Source organism: Sphaerodactylus townsendi, linkage group LG03 (genome assembly GCF_021028975.2).
Source record: "Sphaerodactylus townsendi isolate TG3544 linkage group LG03, MPM_Stown_v2.3, whole genome shotgun sequence".
NCBI lineage: Eukaryota > Metazoa > Chordata > Lepidosauria > Squamata > Sphaerodactylidae > Sphaerodactylus > Sphaerodactylus townsendi.
The window spans coordinates 54,133,247-54,157,013 of record NC_059427.1 but is presented as its reverse complement, the minus strand read 5'-3'; the positions used below and the strand labels follow the sequence as shown (position 1 = coordinate 54,157,013).

Below are 23,767 nucleotides of genomic sequence, written 5' to 3'. Positions count from 1 at the left end.
TGTATTGTTCTAACAACCAGCAACTCATAATGTTTAGAATTAAGCCTAGGGCATGCCTTTTACTTTCAAGATATTGTGTGCAGGTTCTCACCTCTACGCAATAAGATTTCCAGAATTTCTGTATGCCCGTTCTGTGCTGCCAGTGCTAGAGGAGTGAAGCCATATGAACTCCGTGGATCAGGATCTGCTTTAGACCAAAGCAGAAATTCTACCATGCTTTTTCTGCCAAGCTTGGCTGCCTCATGTAAAGCTGTCCGCTTGTTGACGCACTGCAGATTGACTTTGGCACCAAATTGAAGCAGCAAGGAGGCAATTTCATATGAGTCATGTTGAACAGCTGTGAAAAAGTAGATCGGAAAGAGCGGCATTTTAATGATTTGTTTAAAAGATATTTAAATGAGATGCCTCTTCTGACTGTGAAACCAGACCAGGATAAGCCTTTGCTTATCTATCATGTTATTTTTATATAGAAAAAAGGTCACACAGCACGGTAAGGGGCTATACTTAGAACCAAGCTACTGGCTTATTTAACATGCCACAGTTACTGCCACAGGACCTTCCTACTTGTATAGGGCTTTCCAGAGATCCAAAACTCCCCTAGTCTTTTGCTTTCCTTCTGTACGATGAAAGAGAATAATAACCACCGAAATGAAGAGCAGCATGTATCAATTTGAACAGGGCTGGTAACCTGAGAGGAAGCTACTGGTGAAAGTTATTCTTAATGGGCAACCAGCAGACCAGACCCAAAGACAGTGGGGGTAGATCCAGGAGTTCTGCTTAGTGAAGATGAAAGCTTTCCTTCAGCCTCCATTGGGAAAAAAGTTTCATTTGTTGCTGAGCAAAATGGCTGGATCCACCATAGGATTTGCAGTAGAACTTTAAGTTGGTTGGCAGCCAAAAAAATCCAGTCTGGCTAAGTACTGTGAGCTTGCCTGGGGCAGACTCCAGGAAAATTAGGTCGATTATGCACAAGGTGTCTGGTGCAAGATGGGGACAAATGCCAGTTGCAGCAAGATTTCTTGAACAGATGTATTTTCTCAAGCCTGGCTTTCACTTTCCATTCTCTCTGCAGCAAGCACAACCACTTCTAGTGCAACTTTTAATTTGCTTCACTGCCAGAATGGGCAGATTTGCCAGTGAGCACAGCTTTGCCCTGGACAAATTCTCTCTGACCATGACTAGCCTACCTAGAGCTCCACCCTTCCCACTCCCTCACACTGTCGTCCATGCCTTCCCCCTCACTCCCCCTTCCATGTTGCCGTCTCCTTCTTCCTTTTCTAATTGCTCATATCAAGATATTGATATATCGATATAATATTAACAGAGAGGACTTTCCCAAGAAACAGTACAAGTAGGGTGTGTTTTGTGGCTCCACTCCACCTCCCCACTCAATTTCACTTTATTACAGTCAAAGACCAGCAAATTACAGTCCGGGACCGACAAATTCTATACAGCAAATTGCAGTCGAGGGTCAACAAATTCTATACACACTCTCAACCTTAATTCCCCATGTAATTGTAATATATAAATACCCTAAAATCAACACTGAGGCCTAATTTGTTTCACTTGTCCCATACATACAGTAACTTAGCGTTAAAATGAATCCAATCTATAACGGCATTAAAAATAAGTCCAATCCATAGCTTAGCTATAACTTAGCTATAACTTAGCGTTAAAAATGAATTCATTCCATAACTTAGCATTAAAATGAGTCACTTAAGTTAAAATTATTCATATAGGCTTGCCTACTTATTGTCTTTCGGCCTGTTTGCACTCCCATTTACTCAATCCTAGATTAAAATAGTAATAATATTATTAATAATTAATAATGATTATGAGCCGTGTGTGTGTGTGTGTGTGTGTGTGTGTGTGTGTGTGTGTGTGTGTGTGTGTGTGTGTGTATCAGTTGCCTACTCACTGGTCTGCGTTTCTTTATAACAAATGTACAAAATTTGGCAACCAATCTAGACCAGTTTGGATTTTTGTCTTCCAGGAGCTTCCTTATACACACATTTTCTGGATAGCCCCTGAAGTTATTTAATATTGGGTCTAGTATTTTGGCTCTTATTTTCTAAAGTGAGGGCAGCGGAGGAGGATGTGGCCTGTAGTGTCCATTTCTTCTAAATTACAGGAACAGATCCTCCTTTCTTTAGGTATCTTCTTATATCTCCCTTCTAGGATCGCAGACGGGAGTGATGCACATCTCACCAGGGTAAACGCCCTTCTGAGTGTATGTATTTCAATGTTAGATACATATGGGGCTGGTGATTGTATGTATCTACGAGATGCCTCTAGTGTAAAATCCGGATACTTGTTCAGATCTTGTTGTCCATCAATATCTTGTACCCTTTGCTTGAGAGTGCTTTTTGCTGTAAATATGGGTTGAGATTTTAAATCAGGAAGTGATAAACCCATCCTTGTTGCCTTCTCATTGACTTCCCGAATCCATCTGGTTGAAAAGAGTCACCGACAATAAGTGACCATAATCCTTTTTGATTACTATGTGCCTTCAACCATAGATAGGCTGTTTGCAGGAAGATTCTGTCTTCTATCCTTATTAATCCGGCTTCTAGCCTTAAAAAGGCGTTGGCCACTCCCGGAGGTACTTGCAAAATAGCTCTTAAGAATTTCATTTGAGTTCTCTCCAAGATCTTTATATTTGTCATGCACTGATTTGAGTATACTCCATATAAAAGTTGTGGAATGATTTTAACCTGATACAATTTTAATGCTGCAGGAACATAAAAAGCCCCCTTTGAACAAAAGAATTTTTGCACAGCGTGCATAGTTCTTTCAGCCCTTTCTGTTACTAATTTTAAATGCTCGCTGTTGGATCCGGAAGATTGTATTACCACTCCCAAATATTTAAAGATATTTACTTGTTCAATTTTGTTGCCTTTCATGTTCCAAGTTCTCTTTTTAGTTTTACTGCCAAATTTCATAATTTTTGTTTTGGAAAAATTTATGACCAGTTCTTCCTTTTCACAGTACTCTGTGAAGCTCCGGGGAGCTCTTCTAAGTCCTACTGCTGTTCTGGACAGGAGAACAAAATCATCTGCATATAAGAGTATCGCCAGATGTTGTGAGGCCAACTTGGGTGGATGGCTATCAATATTTTTCAGTTGTTTTGTGATTCCATTTATGAAAAAGTTGAATAGAGTGGGAGCTAATAAGCATCCCTGCCTGACACCCTTGTGTATGTTGATTGGGTCAGTGAGATGCCCTTTAGGATTGCATCGAATTTTCATTTTTGCTTGGTTATGCAGGGCACGTATCAAAAAGTAAAGCCTCTTATCTATGCTAGATACCTCTAATTTCTGCCAAAGCTTGTGTCTGGAGATGGAATCAAAAGCAGACTTCAGATCAATGAATGAGGCAAATAGAGATGTTGGACCACTTGCGGCATATTTTTCAATCAAATGTTGTATAATTAGTGAATGCTCAGTAGTGGAGCGTCCCTCTCTGAAGCCAGCTTGTGCTATATCTATTAGATCTTCTCTTTCCAGCCAGTCATTTATTTTCTCCAGCAGATGTCTTGAATATAATTTACTTAATACGCTAAGGAGGCTAGTTGGCCTGTAGTTTTTGGGATCTTTTTTATTACCTTTTTTGTGTAGGGGAACAGTAATCGCCATTCCCCAATCTTTGGGGATCCGTCCCGTTCTGTCAATGTAGGTAAATACGTTGGCCAGAAATTGAGCCCACCAATCAATGTTCCCTTTCAGGACTTCTGTTGTAATTTCGTCTAAGCCAGGGGCTTTCCCTGCTTTCAGCCTATTAATATGGTCTTTTATTTCCCTTGTACTAACTGCAGGCCATGTCTGAATGTTTGTTAAAAAGTCCTCATGTAATGGTGGCTCTTCATAGTCATCATATAGCCTCTGGAAGAACTCAATCCATTTATTACGTGGTATATACATTTCAAGTTGGGTCGATGTCCTTTGCTTCCATTTTTGGATGAGTTTCCAGAACAGAGATTGATTTTTCTGCTTAGTCGCTTGTATCAGATCTTCCCATATTTTTCTCGTAAACTGATTTTTTTCTTAGCGAGTGTTTGTTTATACTTTTTTTTGTGATCTAGGAGTGCTAACTGGGCTTCCGTTCTTTTGTCGGGTGAACTGTTCCTTAGCTTTCTATATAGCTGGTTCAATTGCCCCCTTTTTAGAGCACATTCCTTGTCAAACCATGGTTTGTTTTGTCCTTTCTTACGATTCTGTATGAGGCCATCTTCCTTATAATCTATTAACCTTGTAGTTATGAGGCTTATCAGTTCATCATAAAAATCCATAGGATCCTAGATGTCTTTGGCAGTGGAGAATACAGTGGCGCTCTTCTGTAGCATTTCTGGTGTTAAAAAATTTTTTTAACTCAAGATCCATTTCCCCAGACCATCTGATTCTTCTGCCTACATAGGACAGCTGTGATCTATAGCAATTGGTTATATGCGTCTGTGTTGTTCTTAGACTGATTTTTAAAATGAGAGGAAGGTGATCTCCCTCCAAGTAGGGGAGCACCTGAAATTCTTGCACATATGGAAGTAAGGAATTGCACACAAGAATGTAATCAATTGTACTGGCTCTGTTACCTGCCATAAAAGTCATTTCACCAGGGTGGTCATTTTCTGAAGCACCATTCAGTATCTGAAGACCTTTTTTCTGTGCCATCTTGGCCAAGAGGAGGCCGGCGTAATTTGCCTTTTGGTCTTTGAAAATCCATATGTGTGGGAGCTTATAATTTCCTAACCCCCCATTCTCCAGAAGCGTATGATATTTTGTTGCTAGAAAGGAGTCATTCGGGCCTAAGCGAGCATTTAAGTCTCCCGCTAGTAAAATTAAGGCCTCTAGGCATTCCAATGAAATTTGTGTTACATATTGGTCCAAAGCATTCCATTTTTGCTCTAGCTGGAGCTTCCTTACTGCTGGTGGAAAGTACACATTTATAATGATCAGGCTGGCCTCTCTCCATGATACCTGAACGGACATCGCTAATTGAGGTAGGTCTGGCTTCGGATGGCATTTGGCTTTTAGGGTGGTGGCTATCAGTATACTCAAGCCTCCTTTCAGTCTCCCCGGACCTACTCCTAGTGTTGCTCCTAGATTATAGCTCTGGTAGCCATCAAGTTCAAGAGGTTGAGCCATCCACGTTTCTTGTAAAATAATGATGTCATAATCATGTTTGAAGAGTGGAACATCATCATAGGATGTGATGCATCTCATCCACCCTGCTACGTTCCATGAAATAAGTTTGATGTATCCGTTTCTCAGGTGGTTTGCATGCCTCTGCTGTAGTCATTTAGTTGATAATTCATTTCTTGGTTGGGCTGTAGAGGTGTATGTGTTGTGTTCATCTTGAATTAATTCTATTTTTTCTTTCTGCGTTTCTGCTTGCACAGATATCTGTTCTTGGCTGGTATCACTCATGATCAAATTTAGTAGGCCTGTCTTGTCCGTGAAGATACAACCATTGTTTTTTGGTTGTTTTCCTTTTTGAGTTTTCTTTTCCTCATAGTCCGATCCAGTTCCTTTATTTTCATCAATATATCTTAGCGCTTTTTTTGATTTTATATTCCCATATTCTAGCTCCATTATTTCCTGCTTCCATGATTTCCCTTTCTCCTTTTCCCTTGTCAAATTTCTGAGGGCAGGAGGATCAAGCTCCATTTCACATCTGATTTCCTCCTTTTGACCTTGAGTTGTATGGTGTCCCCCTCTTGGCATGTGAGAATTTCCTTCCTCTGCTTTTGCCTTTGTTTGTGATTTTGTGCCTAGAGGTGGGGAAAAGATTAGTAAGTTTTGTTCTTCATTATAGCAATGGTTCTGTGCCTCCATACATTCAATCATGGTGTTGACTCCTTCTGTACTCAGGTGTATTAGTAGATTTTCATCCTCTTCTCTTTTTTTGTGTTCTTTTGGTACTTGCTTCCTGCATAGTGTCAATTCTTGTTTTAGGGTCTCCATTCTTCTTATAATATCCTCCTGTTCTGCAGTTGGTAATGCCAGATAGGATATTTTTAAATTGTTTTCCAGCATCTGAAAATTATCATCCATTTCTGCCATTGATGTCTTTGCTTCAGTGTTATTACAGTCCTTTCTTGCTTTATTTATACTGTTGAATTTTGCCATGGGTTTAGCCATTATGCTGGCCCTAGATATCAATGGCCATGTGAGCGCATTATTAAATATACGTCTTGGGAAGATCCTTTTCCTTTCTAACTGGTTGCACATTTTCATTAAGGTTGAGGGAATATAATCAGAATAAAAAGTCAAAATTATTCTTTTCCATTGGCTGTAATTTTGGAGAGTTTCTACCACCTTTAAATCTAGATGTTTAATTTTTCCTCTTAATAGCTCTCTCAGATGATTTCTGGCCTGCTGTTTATCATTCCAGGGCACTGATAAGCCTCTGTATTTGCCAATCTCCAAGCAGACCTTGTTTGGAACTAGGATTAATTGTGAGGGTTTTTCTATCTCATTAAAAGTTAATCTCCTTGCCTTGACATTTTTGCTGGTTTTTGGAATTGTCTGTTCATTTCTTGAGGTTTCCTTATGAATTTTGCTCTTAAGGATCATATCTATTATATAATTTATAGTTTGTATTTCTCTGAATATTTTTTCTACTGTCTCAGCTGTGAGAAGTAGCAACTTGACGGGCATCATGTTCATTTGCTGCTGGGAGGTTGTTCATGGTGTTTCTCTCCCCACTATTTGGATTTTTGTTCGTTTTACTTTTATCCATTCCCAAGCTTACAAATTGTGAGGCTGTGGGTGTTTTCACTTCCTCCTCTACCTCCTCAATCTGTAGGGCTCTGTAATGATTTATTGTCTCTATTTGTGCAGGATAGAATTTGTCAATTCTTAACTGCTTGGCTTTAAATGCATTGTGGTCCTCGTTATCTCTCCTGCGTTTTTTACAGCTCATAGTAATTGCTTCAGTGTCTACGTTTCAGAGTCTTAATTTGTTTCTTTAGTTGTTACAAGAAATTAGAGACAGTTCACTCTGGTTAACGCATTTAAGTATTATTGAAATTTGCTTATCTGAGATATGAGACGCGGAGTGTAGAAAACAAGCTGCTACTCCCAGTCAAACCGGAACCGGAACTCTATTCATCTCCCCACTCTACTTCTGCCCTTCCTGATGACCAGAAGGGCTTTTTAGAAGTTTGTTTCAAACACGCCTTTATTTTAAAAGGTGCCTCCCTTTTTCTGCGGCAGCAACAGTGGCAGGACGAGAGAGAGAGAGGGGAGGGGAGAGTCCAGTGGTGGGATCCAAAAATTTTAATAACAGGTTCCGATGGTGGTGGGATTCAAACAGTGGCGCCGCCACACACACGCACCTCCAGTCCCTATTGGGCAGGGAGGTTGCTTTAGTAACCCCTTCTCGGCACTCAGAAAAAATTAGTAACCACTTCTAGAGAAGTGGTGAGAACTGGTTGGATCCCACCTCTGGGAGAGTCCCTTTCTTCAGCAATATGTGGTATTGCTTTGACATGGTATTGCTTTGTGTAAAGGATTCAATGGTGTTGATGGTGAAGTAACCTTGAGTGCATTCCACAGCCCGGGCGATGGGCCAGCTTCTTCGGCGGAGACCTTATCTCTGCGCGGGAGATGAGGACTCCGTTCCCATGGGAAGCAGGAAGGGGGGATGGGGTGAATGGTGTTATAACCTGTGCTTCTGGCGGGAAGTGTCATTCCTGCCACTGCGTGTACTTGAGCTTTCTAAGATGTCTTAATAAACGGACTTTTACATCCAAAAAGCCTTTTATTTCTGCTTCTATGGAATTCCTTACATTGTGGCAGGAATCCTTAATCCATCTATTTTACTAGTGCAGTGGACCTCTAGTGTCTCGACATGGAGAGGTGAATGTTACTGCGGAAGGTGCGGTAGCCCCCAAAGAGGGCTCCGACCTTTCCCTTCTGGATCTAGAGCAACCGGCAGGAGAACGGGCCTCGCTGGTGGCTCTTTCCCGTCCTCGTATCAGCACGAGTCTTCCTTTACTCCGTTGGAACGAGGGACGTACGCATCACCATGGGGACTTACATGAGTCGCTTGGGGCGCTGTCTATGGATCGAGCCTGTGGATCGGATCTCTACCCGCTGCGGTGGATTACAAACCTCAGATGCAACCTGTCATGGAGGAGACGGGCCTGACCACCTTTCATGCGCGGCAACCCAGGGAATCCATTGAACGGTTCCTGGACTCAGATTTTGGTGATGCTCCCAAGGAACCACCGTGGCACAGCACTGGGGCCCGCCCAAAGGGACACCGGGACTAAACCTGGAATTTGGAGGGGCATCCGTACCGATTCCCAATTCGACCCCCCTGATCCCGGCCAAAGCTGACCGCGACCTGAGGTGCCTCGGGAGCCACCGGTATACGGCGGCTACGGTGTCTCCGATGTCTCGCTTCCAGATGAAGAAGAGTCCGGCGAAAGCCTGCACTCCCAGCCGGATCTGTTCCCTCTCCCTTCGGCGAGACCTGGGATGAGGAAGTAGGGACGACTGGCGTAGATGCCCAAGAAGCATGGACCTCGTGAACGCCAGCTATGGGAGGAGGAACGGGCACAGTTGCAGCAAGAGCGCGAAAACCTGCAGAGGGACCGGAACGGCAACGCGAAAGAAGTCCAACTCGAAGTTGGACCGCGGCTACAAAGATGCGCTCCAATCGCGACAATATGCCCAGAATCTGTCAGTCCATGATAAAGTCCTGGAACACTCCAGACTGGATTTACAACGGCAACGCTAAAGCTGCTTCAGGCTCCTGCGCATGCAAAGTGAGCTCACTGGAAGCCCTTAAACGGGACCTAACTGGCTAAATTGGAACGAGAGAAAGCTGCTTTGCATGCGCACCAGGATGAATTGACCCGCAAGGGAGAGGGAGCTGGCTGCGCTGGAGAGGGAGCTAAGGAGGCAGCAGACCAGGAACCCCCAAGTTGGAGTCTATGCTGTTACTGATCACGCCGGTGCCAGGGGGGCCACGTATCTGGGTCCTGCCACTCCAAACGCCAGCTGCACCGCCAGCACCCCGATTCCGCCCCCCCCCCGCAAAACAGCTGCCTGCCCAAGCTGCCCGCCCCGCGCAACCACCACCCCAGCAGGCACCAAGAGCCGTTGAACGGGCTACTATCGGCCCCCGATACCAGCCCGTTTTGATGGGACCGCTTCCAAACTTCCCTACTTCATTTTGCAACTCAATGCCCACTTGGAAGACTATGATGATTTATACCGGACTGAGCGCGAAAAAATACGGGACATCGGCTCCGCCCTGGATGGGGCAGCAGCCGACTGGTTCGTGACTCTTCTAGATTTTGCAGGATGAAGACTCTCGTGACGGTGCCCGCATTCCTCCAAGCCTTAAGAGCGCGCTTCCAAGATCCAGGCGCCGAGAATGAAGCTATCCGCACCATCAAAACTATCCAGCAAGGCAACCGCTTGCAGAATTTGCCCGTGAATTTCGCGGGCGGCTGCCTCGACTTCCTCCTGAGTGGCCTGAACGCATGAAATGCAATACTTCTCGGATGCTGTGGACAGCAAGCTGCGTGAAACGGTAAGTTTTTAATTGGTCCCTCGTACTATTGCAGATTGGATCCAGTTGGGATCCCAGGTGGCATCTCGCCTGGAATACGCTGTGCCGGTGGCACGCACGCCTAAAACCCACTACTGTGTCCACCAAGTCAAGCCCAGCTGCCCCTACCGGAACCACCTCGAGACGCCGTCGCCGGCTGGGATTGTGTCTTTACTGCGGAGGACCAGGTCATCTAGCCGCCAACTGTCCCAAGAAACAAAACCAACCGCCTCCAGCTCCGCGACACCCCATCTGCCAAGCCACCACGCAGGTCAGGGCCGCCGCCGACGGGTTCGCTCTAAAGCAGTCATCGGGCGCACTCCAGAGGAGGGGAAGCAGCTGTTTGCCTTTCTTCCGCCCCCATGGACATGGGCCCGACTCTGACGCGGTGAGTGAAGGCAGCCCCATTACTGTCCAAGCATTTCTGGCCAACCCCGCTAAACACACTCGCATCATAGCCTCGGCCCTTGTGGATTCTGGCTGCTCCCACTGCTTAATGCGGCCCCAGGTGGCAGAGGAGCTAGGTCTGGACCAAATTCCCCTGGCCAAGCCCATACCATTCACCCAAATGGACGGCAGCCCCCTTGGGAACGAAGGACCGGCCCAGTACAAAACACAGCCGGTTCTCCTCCGTTGCGCCGACCATTGGGAGAAAATTAGTTTTATCTTGGCACCAGTGGCCAAACACTCCATAGTTTTGGGCATGCCTTGGTTACTGTTACATGAACCAAAGTTCATTTGGAAAGAACGGATCTTAGAATTTACTGACCCTCCCTGCGGTGAACACATGAACTGGGGGGAAAACCCAACTTGGTATACTTAGATGACGTTTTAATTTACTCGCAAACCATGGAAGAGCATGAGACATTGGTTCGGGAGGTATTGAAACGCTTACTCGACAACTCTCTCTTTGCCAAACTCTCCAAATGCAGTTTTCACCAGACCTCCATTGACTATTTGGGTTACCGGATCTCGCCCGAGGGCTTGAAAATGGATCCTGCTAAAATTGACGCAGTCCTCCAATGGCCTGCCCCCACCAACCGCAAAGAACTCCAATCTTTTCTTGGTTTTGCTAATTTCTATCGTGACTTTATACCCCAATTCGCTGAACTGACTCTCCCTCTCACAGACCTCTTACGCACTAAGGGTAAAGATCCACTGTCCGCTAAGCCCGGGGCCCCCCTTTCCTGGTCTGAGGAGTGTCAAACAGCCTTTCAGCTCTTAAAGTCTGCTTTTACCACCGAACCTATCCTAAAGCACCCTGACCCAGATCTCCCGTTTGAGGTTCACGTGGATGCCTCGGACAAAGCACTTGGGGCAGCCCTGTTGCAGAAAAATAAAGATGGTAGGCTGGTTCCGTGTGCTTATTTGTCTAAGAAATTCTCTGGTGCTGAACTCAACTGGACTGTGGGAGATAAAGAGACTGCGGCCATCAAAGTGGCACTCTCCACTTGGCGCCACTGGCTGGAGGGAGCCAAACACCCCTTTCAGGTTTGGTCGGATCATAAACCTTGGCAGCTCTTTTCCACCCTCAAGATGTTCTGCAAACAACTTCGTTGGGCCGATTTCTTTTCTCGCTTTTACAGTCCATTTTTTCCCTGGAAAAACCAATAAACTGGCTGACGCCGGGCTTCGCTGCCTACCCGAGGGGGGTGGAGCTGCTCCACGCAGACATTCCGCAGACTGTTCTTTCCCCTCCCAGTTGGGGTTGGCTGTCACCCGATCTCAAACGCTTCGCCTTCCTCCTCCACCCCCATTCCTAGCCTCGTCTCTCCTTTCCTCGCGGGAACTCGAAGAGGCGGGGCTGCACGAGCCTTCAGCGGAAGAGGGTGACTCCCAATCATGCGTTTGGAGAATGGAGTTTGGCGGAGGGGGGGACTGTTGGCACGCGCCTCCCTCCGCAAGCAGGTTCTTGAAGCTTGCCACGATGCCCGCTCGGCTGGACATTTTGGCTTTTTAAAAACTCTGCATTTAGCCCGCCGGCAGTTTCGGTGGCGAATGGCGCAAAGACATTGAGAAATACATTAAGGGCTGCTCAGTTTGTGCAGAAGGCAAAACCATCCCGGGAAAGCCCCATGGGCTGTTGCAACCTCTCCCGGTGGCCTCCCGCCCTTGGGAAGTCATCTCCATGGATTTTATTACAGATTTGCCCGAAAGTCATGGCAACACGGTTTTATGGGTGGTGGTAGACTTATTTTCTAAACAAGCCCATTTTATTCCATGTGCGTCCATCCCCTCCGCTCCTAAGTTGGCACGGCTGTTCATTCAACATATTTACTGCCTCCATTCCGCCTCTATTAAGGTGGTCTCCGATCAAGGCCCCCAATTCATCCTTCAAAGTTCTGGAAAGCTGCTTTTGGGGTTGTTAGTCGCTTCGCCGTCGCCGCCTCTACCACGCTCAAAGTGACGGCGAGACGGAGAGAACGAACAGAACCCTGGAGCAGTATTTACGTTGTTACACCAACTACCACCAAGACAATTGGTGCGAGCTTATTCCGTTTGCAGAGTACGCCTACAACAATGCAGTTCATAGTAGTACAAAAAAAAACCCCTTTGAAATTGTGTCTGGTCGCTCCTTTCCACCGTTGCCACAACTACCCGCAGCAGCTTTGGACCCCCCAGAGTTTCAACAGTGGATTTCATCCCTGGCCGAGGGATGGAAAACGGTCCAGACCGCTTTACAACAAGCAAAGGACTCCCAAAAACTGCAAGCGGATAAACACCGCTCGGATTTTCCTCTGCGTGTGGGCTCCTGGGTGTATTTATCTACAAAAAATCTTAGTAACATTCATCCTGTCTTCCATTCCAGCTTGCTCAAGGAGGCTCCCGCTTCCGATGCCTGGCACGACCCGCCGGAGAGGCCCCCACCGACTATTATTGATGGTCACAAGCACTACGAAATTGACGCTATTCTGGACTCTCGCTTTAATCGCAAACGCTTGCAATATTTAGTCTCTTGGGTGGGATATTCCTCTGGGTATAATCAATGGGTTTATTCCGAAAATATTGAAGCCCCCACCCTTATTTCTGCTTTCCACCGCGCCTTTCCGCATAAACCTGGGGGGGAGGGGTCTTCTTTAAGGGAGGCAGAGTGTAAAGGATTCAATGGTGTTGATGGTGAAGTAACCTTGAGTGCATTCCACAGCCCGGGCGATGGGCCAGCTTCTTCGGCGGAGACCTTATCTCTGCGCGGGAGATGAGGACTCCGTTCCCATGGGAAGCAGGAAGGGGGGATGGGGTGAATGGTGTTATAACCTGTGCTTCTGGCGGGAAGTGTCATTCCTGCCACTGCGTGTACTTGAGCTTTCTAAGATGTCTTAATAAACGGACTTTTACATCCAAAAAGGCTTTTATTTCTGCTTTGACTCTTTCATTTGGGTGGGGAGTTATTTTTGGAAAGGAGCTACAATATTTATATAACTGCAATCACAGGTATATTGTAATTTAAAAGACCTTAACAAAGCCTTTTATCTTGCAACCACCGGGTGTGATGAGATCAGTGGCTTTAAGGAGTCGATGGGAGGAGTAAAGAAAACCAGGAGAAGCAGAGGCCCAGGAGAGTTCTCTGCAGAAAAACTGTGTGGCAGAAGTGAGTGCCCACATGCATGTAAACACAGAAAGGCGAGAAGATCCCACTACAAGCCCACTGTGCAGTGAAAAGCCCCAAGGTAAGCGTTCCATGTATAATGGACGCTAATTATTTCAAGCTCTCCTTTGCAAAAGGACAGGCTCCTCCTAGCCCAGTGATGGCGAACCTTTTCGAGACCGAGTGCCCAAATTGCAACCCAAAACCCACTTATTTATTGCAAAGTGCCAACATGCCAATTTAACCTGAATACTGAGGTTTTAGTTTAGAAAAAATGGTTGGCTCTGAGGCACGAGTTACTTGGGAGCAAGCTTGGTGAAGCAACCGTGCAATGCTTTGAATGGTGAATCAAGACCCTAGGAGGGTTTACTCCGAAGCAAGCCTCATTGCCAGCAACAGAGCTTACTCCCAGGTAAAGGATCGTGCCCAGGCCAGCCTAGATGTGCATGGGGGGTGATTTTCCACCCCCCCCACGACGAACTCTGTGCAGGCATGCCCACAGAACGGGCTCTGAGTGCCACCTTTGGCACCCATGCCCTAGGTTCGCCACCGCTGTCCTAGTCAATGGAACCTCAGTAATATTGTCAGTTACTCCCCCCCACTAGAAGAGGCACTAGCACCTAGTCCCAGAGAGGCACATGACTGAGCTCTGATCCTAGAAATGCAAGCAGGCAAACCATTGAGAGGCTGGGAAAAGTCCTCTGGCTCAATTCCAGGCATGCTATTTATTTTATCCTGAATCTGTTCAGTCTTAAAACAAGAATAGATTGTAGAATTTTGTTTACCTATAAATAAAGGAGAATCTCCAGCTTCATTCTTAAAATCAGGGTTAAAGCCATTAAGTAGCAGAAAATGGACGTTTTCCACAAGACATTTATCCACCGCTACAAAGAGAGGAGTCTCTCCTTTCACGTTTGTCTGTTGCCACACTGTGGAGTCTGAAGCTGAAAGATGATCATGAGAAAGGGATTACTGTTTCAATACCAACTGAGCATGCAAGGTGGATTTAATAAAAATTCTCAGAACACATTGAGGACTTTACCTTTCAGAGTTATTTCTAAAATATGTTTGTTGAGTTGAGCTGCAGCATCATGTAAAGGAAGGCAGCCATCTCTGTCTTGCTCCTGGAAAGCTGAACTGTGGCTTATCAATTTAAGCAAAGTCTCTTCTTCACCTATCAGGTGCATAAAATTACCAAGTAAGGCAATTGAAACTCAAAGACAGCTCTGAGCCTTGTTAAACGCAATAATCTTCACAGATTCATACTTCCATGTATGCTGCTTGATCTCTCATTGCTCATGTGCTTAATGCAGGGTTGCTGACTGGCCCATTTTTAACAGCAGCGGATTCCGCATGGACCAAAACCAGCGATGTGAAAATGGTGTAAAATGGTTTAAAACGGTGTAAAAAAGTTTACACCATTTTCACACAATTTTCACACTGCTGTTTTTGGCCCATGCGGAATCCGCCAGCCACAAGCATTTTTCACCTGCTCTGGCTGGTTGCCAGATGAGTTTTATATATTATATATATTTTTAATGTAGGGAGTAGTAAATATGCCACTTTTTGTTTGATGACTTTTAAGGCAATAGAAATTGCCCTATTGTACCTGTGCAGGCCTTTGGAAATCTTTGCAGCCAATTTTAACTATTTTTCAGCCAGTCCTTTTTGCTCTTCTAAAATATCTTCTCTAAACACCGCAGCTGTTTTTGGCTGCCTTTCCTGATGCTTTTCACTTCTGGTATTTTCTCAGCCAGTTAGAAAAAAATGAGAAAGACTAAGGGTAGAGGAAAGAGCTCTGTATACCTTAAACAAATTAGTATTTTTTGTTGGCACCTCTCTTTAACCACTAGGTTCCACCTTTTGAACATTTAGTTCTGGACCTGGGTACATGCCTCAATTCTTTGGCCCCACTGAGCTCAACCTATCAATCCCTTCTTGGGCCAGCGGGCCTTATGTAGACCTGGCCCCTTGGTGGGACTTGCTGTTTCGTAGATTTGTGCCTTCCAAGAGGTGGCAACTCCAACAGTGCAGCTGATTATTTTAAACTGTTAATGTGAAAGAAAGCGGATACTCCCCTAGTCCCCTTTCTGTCTGAAACCCCAGAGAGAATCCAAAACAGATACTTAACTGTCCTAATAGCAGTAATTATCTTTCTGTGATTTGCACTTGTAGCAAAATAAAATCTGCAAAAAGAACAAATGATCATTAAAATTAACCATAAAAGAATGCATCCCCCACCGTGGGAATACACACCCGAAGTAGAAAAATGAAATGAAGGATGGCAAACAAAAGGTGATTTTAAAATATTATTCATCATATCATGCAAACAGGTTGAATTGTATTTAGTAGATTCATTACATTTCCTAGCAAGGAAGGCTTTTTACATAGTGCTCACAATGCAGCTAGTGACATTTATATTTGTTGATGGTTGATATCCTGATTCTGCTTATGTAGAGAGAGTACTTTGGAATATTGCCCCACTAATTTCTTAGAAGGATTACCAAAGCTTCTCCATTAGTTTCCAGTCTCATTAGTCAGACTCAAATAATAAATTATTTTCATTCATTTGAATAATTATCATCTGACTGCAGATCCCTAGCATGTTGTACCTGAACTGCAATATGAAGCAGAATAAATATGTAGCATTCATGACTGCACTGGAAAACAAAAACTAAACAACTACCCCACCCCATAATCTCATCTACACAGAATCTGACATCCAGTGGTATCTGAAACACAAGCACACAATGTAGCTACAGTTGAGCATGTCTAACGCATTAATTTCAGTGGAAGCATTAAGCATTAAGCATACTCCTGGAGAATGGTCTAAATCAGTGATGGCGAACCTTTTCGAGACCAAGTGCCCAAATTGCAACCCAAAACCCACTGATTTATTGCAAAGTGCTAACACAGCAATTTTACCTGAATACTGAGGTTTCAGCTTAGAAAAAATGGTTGGCTCTACGGCATGTGTTACTTGGGAGTAAGCTTGGTGAAGCAACCATGCAACGCTTCGAACGGGTGAATCATGACCCTAGGAGGGTTACTCAGAAGCAAGCCCCATTGCCAGCAACCGAGCTTACTCCCAGGTAAAGGATCATGCTTTAGTTCTTCTCGCCCCCCCCCCCCCCAATGACAAACTCTGTGTGCACGTGCCCACAGAGAGGGCTGTGAGTGCCACCTCTGGCACTCTTGCCATAGGTTCGCCACCACTGGTCTAAATGCACATGATGCCAGTTGTGCTGTCACAGCTAATCAAGGAGACAGTTTGGAAAACAGATCAGCTGTTCTGAGCTTCTCAGAGGTAAAATGTTAAGTTTTTAACTGTGTGTGGATTATTTCCAACATTATTATGATCCTCTGCTCTGGCCAAAACACTGATGACTGCAACCATTCACCTAATCAAACATGCAAAATAGAGAAAAATACACATAAACATTTCAAAGCAGTCAGTTCAATGAGTTTTAAAAGATAATATGGACCTCTTATCCAATTTTTTCACAGCTGAGTTTGCTAGAAGGATTCCATACCTGTCATTCTCTGCTGTGGTCACCGTTTCGCTCTTATGCACATCCTGCAAACTTTGTTGAATGACATATTGAGTAAGAATGTCATCATCAAAATCATCACATGCACCTGCAGCTCGGTACATGTCAAAACCACATCGCTCAGCTCCAAAACCAGGTGGGAATAAATAATTGTTGTGTTCTTGAAATCCAATTTCTTCTACTTTTTGAGAAATATCAGTAGCTAATTGATAGAAAGAAATATATCTGAATTGTCATTAACAATGAGAAAAGTGAGGCATAGGTGTATTAATAAAACAATAATAAACTCATATTTTCTAGGCAACAAAAGCAGAGATTTCAACAACAGTTAATGAATTAAATATTTTAGCTTCATTTTGATTGCTGACCCAATGGTAGATATTTCCTATTGCATCGAGCATGATAATGAAAATGAGAACTTAAGAACCTATGCATACGTTACTTTTAGCAAGAACAGAAATTGAATCATGATGGAAAATACCAAAATTCCATGTAAAACTGGAATATTGTAAAGTGGCAGGGCAGGTAAAACACATTAATTTATATCTTTATGAAGTATTGTTCATCAGTATTATTCTTATTTGTTAAAACCCAAACTTCAAGGTTGATGATCAGAAATGAAATGTTAACATTATGTGTCTATATACCTTTGTATATAATGCACACACACATATACATATATCATTGGAGAAATCAACCTTTCTTTACTTAAAAACTGTCATTTTTAAATATACCTGTTCCTCTGTAAATTTAAAATATTAAATGATGTTAAAGAACAAATTATTAAAAAATCCAATTACTGATCAGAATAGTGAAATATATGAAGGCACCAATCTAGTGTTCTTTCACATTTTTCCTCCCCTCCACCCACCAAGGATTGTCAGGTCCCCCTGAACACCAGAGGGGGAGAGGGGGGCAGGATTGCCAGATCCAGGTTGTGGAACTCCTGGAGGTTTTGGGATTAAAAAAAATAAAAAAAAATTTACATTAGAGAACTTACTCAATACAACATAAGGACCCTCCCAAGAAACCTCAAGCTTCTTCTTTCTGGGTTGGAGGGCTAACACAGAATCTCCAGGCTGGGTCGGAGGGCTAACACAGAATCTCTCGGTGTCTGGATTTGACACCATACACCATACTAGTTCTTTTGTTTCAATTGGGCTCTGCATGTATTGTTTGCTCAGTCTCTCTCAGTTCTTTCAAGTTCTGTTGACGCTCTGGCGCTCTGGAAGATAGTTCACAACATCCTGGCTCTCAACTGTCTCTCTCCCAGTCCACACTTCCTTCAAAATGTCCAAAGGGTCGCGTGGCTGTCTGCCAAAGAATAGTTCAAATGGGCTATATCTGGTACTCTCTTGGGGTACTTCTCGGTATCCAAAGAGAAAATGCTGGAGCTTCTGATCCCAATCATTGGGGTGATTGAAAACATAAGTCTTTAACATATGGGTTAGACTATGGTTAAACTTTTCCACTAACCCATTCATCTACAGATGATACGGAGTGGACTTCAGATGTTTAATTCCACATGCTTTTAACAATTCCTTCATTAGTAGTCCCAGACAGGGTATGTAGTCCCAGACAGGGTAACTTCACGGGCAACCGTTTCACTCCTCCAAATTAATTGGACAGTTTTTGGAGCAATTGGAGTTTTTGGCTTTTCTAATTTAGGACAACTAGTCTCACATGACCCTCTTCATGGCAGTGATAACATACAACCCCTCCTGGTTTTATTTGGGCAGGAGTGGTCCATCAAGGTTGTCATACAGGCCAATTTTCTCTCTATGACTCCATTCCTGCTTTTTCTCATAAGGATTTGGGAAAGTAGCTCCCCCTATGCCTCCCTCTATTTCATCAAGCAGTGAAGCGACTTCCACTACTATTTTTAGCCGCTTATCTTTCAGGAACCAGCATAACTGATAAGGAACTTGTTTATAAAAACTGTTCCAAACTAACAAGCTATTTAAACTCATCAAAAGCTCCCTTCTACCCACCTATCTAGAGCTTTATCTGAGCATATGTCTCTCCTGGTTTGCGTTTAAAGTCCCTAAAAGATTTCCTGCTTTGCTCAACCAAAACACACTGTAACCCTCTCTTTAAAAATAGCATAGTTAGAGGTTTCATCATCCCTCAGATCTGAGTATACCTCACTCAACATGCCACATATCTGTAGTCACAAAAACAACATTCTATTCTCCTCAAGAATGCCTAAATCATGGCATGTCCTCTCAAAACTATATAAAAAGGCTTCAACGTTGTCTCCTTTTGGGTATATGGGGAACCTTTTAACATCCATGGAGAGAATTTCCCCAGGAGGACAGGGAGTGAGGTGTCTCAGCCCTCAGATGCATCTCCTGTAATCTGAAAACATACATTTCCCTCTCATGAACCATTTTGGCTTTCCCCCCCTTTTTCTCTCTCTCATTCTCTTCAGCCTGTATTCTGGCTCTATGAATTTCTCTCTCAGCATTTATCTTTGCCTACTCTGTTTCTATTTTGGCCAACTCAACTTTCATCCTCATCAACTCTAATTATTGACTGAAATTTTCCTCTGGTAAGATATCTCCCTCTGAGGTGTCATCTCTACGAGCCTTTGGTGTTTTTTTGATGATACCATTTCTGACAGGAAAAATGTTTTCCTCAATAAAATAAAATCTTTATAATACTGATTCCTGGATGTTGTGGGAACACTGCTACATGGATATTTTGTTCGGATCACGACACTGCCACCAATTGTAGGATGCCAAAAGGGGGGGAAAGATAATTCCCCTTTCACAAGCCCCAAAATGGAGGCGCTATCTCCTCAGGAATTATTTCCCATTTTCCTCTGAGTACCTCTGGAATAACCAGCTCCAGAGCCTGTATCGCTTTATAGATCAACAACAAAATATTTTATTTAAATAAATGGTAAAGCTAAACTTCCTTTAGGTAGGGTTGAGGAACACATAAAAATATAACGAAAAACAAGTTCGTATTGTCATTCAAACTGGGATTTAGGCTCTCAAACAGTCCTATGACTTACAGTGAGTTGTTTGGGTCCCTGCCTAGAATCCCCGTGTCTACTGGCTTTCACCAAGAAGGATCACAGCTCTCCCCTCAGGAAGCTGGCATTTCACTTCAAAACTGACCAGTCTCCCTCAGGCGCTTCCCTGCAGCCATATCTGGGAGACATCCCCTTTAGGGAGAATAAACAAGCCCCAATGACACGTTCCTAGGGTCACCCTAATTTCATTTATTTTGCAGCCCTGTCAGGTTTTCAGGCTCAGACCCCTTTCCTGGGGCTCTCCCCAGAAAACAAAATTCTCCTCAGGACTCTTGCTGCCCCTTTTTCTATCCTCAGGCAATTTCCCCCAGCCAATCAGGACCGGGCAGGAATTAACCATTTCCATGTTGTCTATCCTTTGAATCCACCTCCCCTATGGGCATTTATTACAACTGGCATTCCTAACTCTCCCCATGCGCTCTGGTCCTAGGCATAGAATCCCACCCACATCCCCTTTTCTCAGTTTTCACTGCCCTGCACACCCTGCTGTCTACTGTATTCAAGACCTCGACTTAGCAGAGCTAAGGTCGATACTTCCCTAGAGGGAAGTATCACAATTTCCTAGAGGGAAGTATCACAATTTCAGAATAAAGCTTCCAAAATTTAATCCCTCATAAATAACTATTACTACTTAATGTCTGCCAGTAAGACTGGGATTTGATTGCTGTTATACAAGCATTGACATCTGCTGTAAAGATCTGGTTGTTTGTACAAACATCAGCATTTGCTCTGCACGTTGTAAATACTGTGATTTCCTCCCCATGTCATTTGGAAAACATTCTTTAAAAACTAGCTTCAGATGTTTCTATCAGTGTAATCCTAACCTAAACTGAAATACCTACCTTCTAAGTCTATTGACTTCAAAAGACTTAGAAGGGTGCAACTTTGCTTGGTATGCACTGAAAAAGTATTGCAAACATTTTAAATTAAACAACATATTATACGCTATTTTAATCAAAAAGTTATCCATACACTCAGTATTATATTACTCTATAGAATATTGTTATATTAAACAAATTAAACATATAAATAATTAGACCTGTATTACAATTGAAATAAAATTAGCAAAATGCTACCACATACTTTTAAAATCTTTGATTTTTGCTTTTCAGGATAGTTTACTGTTAACTTTTTAGGAAAATGATTTGAAAAATGGACGATAAATTCTACTCACCTTTTTTCTATGTATGAAACAGAGAAGGACTCGTACTCTAAGCAAACGTTAAAACTAAGTGCTAGACTCGATGTGTTGGAAAATGATCTGTGTTTCTTGCAGACACCATATCCATTAATAACTTACTATAAATACCAGACCGCGAGATCCTGTTGTCTGTAGGTTACCCTCTGAGGCTTGTGCAAGGTTTAACTGGTGTATTTGAAGACGTCATCCTGACATGAAAACTAAAAGCCAGGTTTTTTAATCATAATACTCCAGATGCAAATAGGCTGGAATGTTCAAGGCAGTAATTGCAAAGACTGCTTGGTAAATGATCCTCTGAAAAATCCTAACTGCGTAGGGTATGCTTTCTAAACAGCAGTTTCCATTAGATAATTTTAAAGCTGGAAAGCAACCTTGTATCTGTTAGCATTAGAGCTTGGTTAGCACTGTGGATGGGGGTTGCCAGGTCCCCCTGGCCACTGGCAGGGGGCAAGACAACCAATTCCAGGTTGAGAAACTGCTGAAAATTTGCGGATAGAGCATAGGACGGAGAGAAACTTCAGTGGGGTACAATGCCAAGAATTCAACCTCCAAAGTGTCCATTTTCTCCTGGAGAACTGATCTCTGTAGCCTGGAGATGAGCTGTAATTCCAGGAGAATCCCAAATCCCACCAGGAGGCTGGAATCCCTGATTATTGAATTAGCTTCACATGTGACTTCTTTCTTTTTAAGGAAATTGGAAGGAAGGAAGAATGGATGGATGGATGGATGGATCTTAGAGTAGCATTCCGGGTAGATACTGGCCCATTAGGCACAAGGTGTATGCAGCAAGATCTCTTGTATGGTTGTATTTCCCCAAGCCCTACTTTCAATTTCCATTCTCCCTGCTGGAGTGGGGGGAATGTCTGTTGCATGAATTATGAATGGTGGGCTAACCATTTAATGACAAGCCTCTTGCAAGCAGCAGCAGCAGGTGTACGCTGGGACACACATGCAGGATATCAGTTCTAGGACATGATCCCCTTCTTCAGCAGAGTGTGGTCCAGCAAATTGCTTTGGCTTTTTCTTTTGCCTGGGGCGGGGGGGGGGGGGGGTATTTTTGGAAAGGGGTTACAGTATGATATAACTGCAATCACAGGTATATCGATATTACTGCAATATAAAGGGCTGTGTATCTTTAAGAGGGAGCTGATGCACAAAGTTAAGAGAGCCAGGAAGCATTCTACAGAGTGGACTGTGAATGCTTCCTCGTGAATGCTTCTCTGTTGAGAAACGTGAGGAGCCCCATTGCACAGCTAAGAGCCCCAAGATAAACATTCTATGCATAATGGGACATAGAGGCAACTGCAGATTAGAGTAAAGGAAGGCTACAGGAATTGATCTGTCTAGCATTCCTAATTCTACTATTCTCTTCCCCCCAAAGGAACATTGCACAGGCCTCTGCTTCCAATAGAACAGACACTGGATCATATCTATACCTTTCACGATGCAGAAGGTCAAATTTAAGTATAGTCAAGTCAAACTGAACTCCACAACAAGTGAAATCAGTGTTACAGGCTGGCATACCATAATCTGAAGGGTAACTTTTTAAAGGGCAAATTTGTGCTTTAACATAAGTCTGGTAATTTTTGCTCCTAACATTTCACCTGCATCTATGGCTGGCATCTTCAGAATAGTCAGCCATAAATGCAGGTGAAACATTAGCAGCAAAAACTACCAGACCACAGACACAAAGCCAGGAAAACCAACAACATCCACTTTCATAGCAAACTCGGGATTTAAACCCAGATCTTCCAGATCCCAGTCTGATATACAGATCACTATATTACACTGACTACCTATAGCTGATCCCTTCACAAAGTTTCTCCTTGACTCACAGATGAACAGTTGCTGGCTGTGGATAGTGTTCTTGTGGATAAGTAGCACTGATGTGCTCTCTCCATTTCCAGACTATGTGGCATTGATGCTAATTTCCTTCTTCCTATTGCCTCATGTACTCAGTGTTTCTAGTCTTTTTATGTAATGCCTTGCACTGATCCTGCCACATCTATTTTGATGTTCCTGGGCCCAGTTTGTGATAAGGTATGTGGACCATCAGGATACAACAACATGAAAGCAGGCTTCAGCATTTGACACCACTGCACTGGAACAAACATAAATATGCTATCAAGTACCTATACTCTATAACGACCAGGCCACTGTTCACCTGGAATAGGGCTGCCAACTGACATGGGAAGGGGCACATGATATTGAATCACTTATGCGGAAACCCATAAATGAATCTGGCTAGCTTGGCTGGCCTCAGATTTTTTAGTATTAGCTTTAGGAATTGTCAGAAACTCTATGGTAAAATGACAGAGCTTTCAGCAATTTCTAGAGCTACCCATTGTCATGTCCAGTATTCCCTGGAAATGATGTTATAGTGCACATGATGCCAGTGTGTGTTTTTAATTCTCCCACTTTTGCTTGGAGCAGCAATGAGGATTGTTGTCAGAAGGCCTCCTGTGACAGGGGTGGGTGGGGGTGCCAATACTAGCATTGAAGATTGCCATGCAGCTCTGCATATCATTTTAAGAGGCAGATTATCTGGGCCTGTTTTGATCTATTTTCCCACTTGGTTTTCAAATTCTGCTCTGGTCACCTTTTTGTAGGACAAAAAAAGTATGATCTTGGACCTTTCTATGACTGAGCTTAAGCTCTTAAAGGGCTAGCACTAGAATATACAAAAGTCTACGTGCTCTCCAATGAGCCTGCCCAGTAGCTAGATTTGCGTCAAAAGACCTGCTCTGTGTGTCCCACATTCAGAAGAAAAGTGAATTGTGGCCAGAGATTATTATTTTTGTGGAACAGAACTCACACAAAAAGACTCA

The 23,767-nt window shown here is 43.6% G+C and overlaps 1 protein-coding gene across 1 annotated transcript in view; it reads right to left on the bottom strand.

Annotated features, from left to right (window-relative positions):
- The window catches only part of ASB14 (ankyrin repeat and SOCS box containing 14), a 28,133-nt gene extending 7,070 nt beyond the window's left edge, over positions 1–21,063 (bottom strand). Inside the window, exons 1-6 of the mRNA XM_048487978.1 lie at positions 20,913–21,063; positions 16,681–16,900; positions 15,278–15,333; positions 14,190–14,321; positions 13,933–14,091; positions 92–337 (exon numbers count right to left, since the gene is read on the bottom strand). Coding sequence (XP_048343935.1) covers positions 92–337; positions 13,933–14,091; positions 14,190–14,321; positions 15,278–15,333; positions 16,681–16,802 — 715 coding nt within the window. The 5' untranslated portion in view covers positions 16,803–16,900; positions 20,913–21,063. The remainder of the gene's footprint in view (positions 1–91; positions 338–13,932; positions 14,092–14,189; positions 14,322–15,277; positions 15,334–16,680; positions 16,901–20,912) is intronic.
- Positions 21,064–23,767: the final 2,704 nt, after the last annotated feature.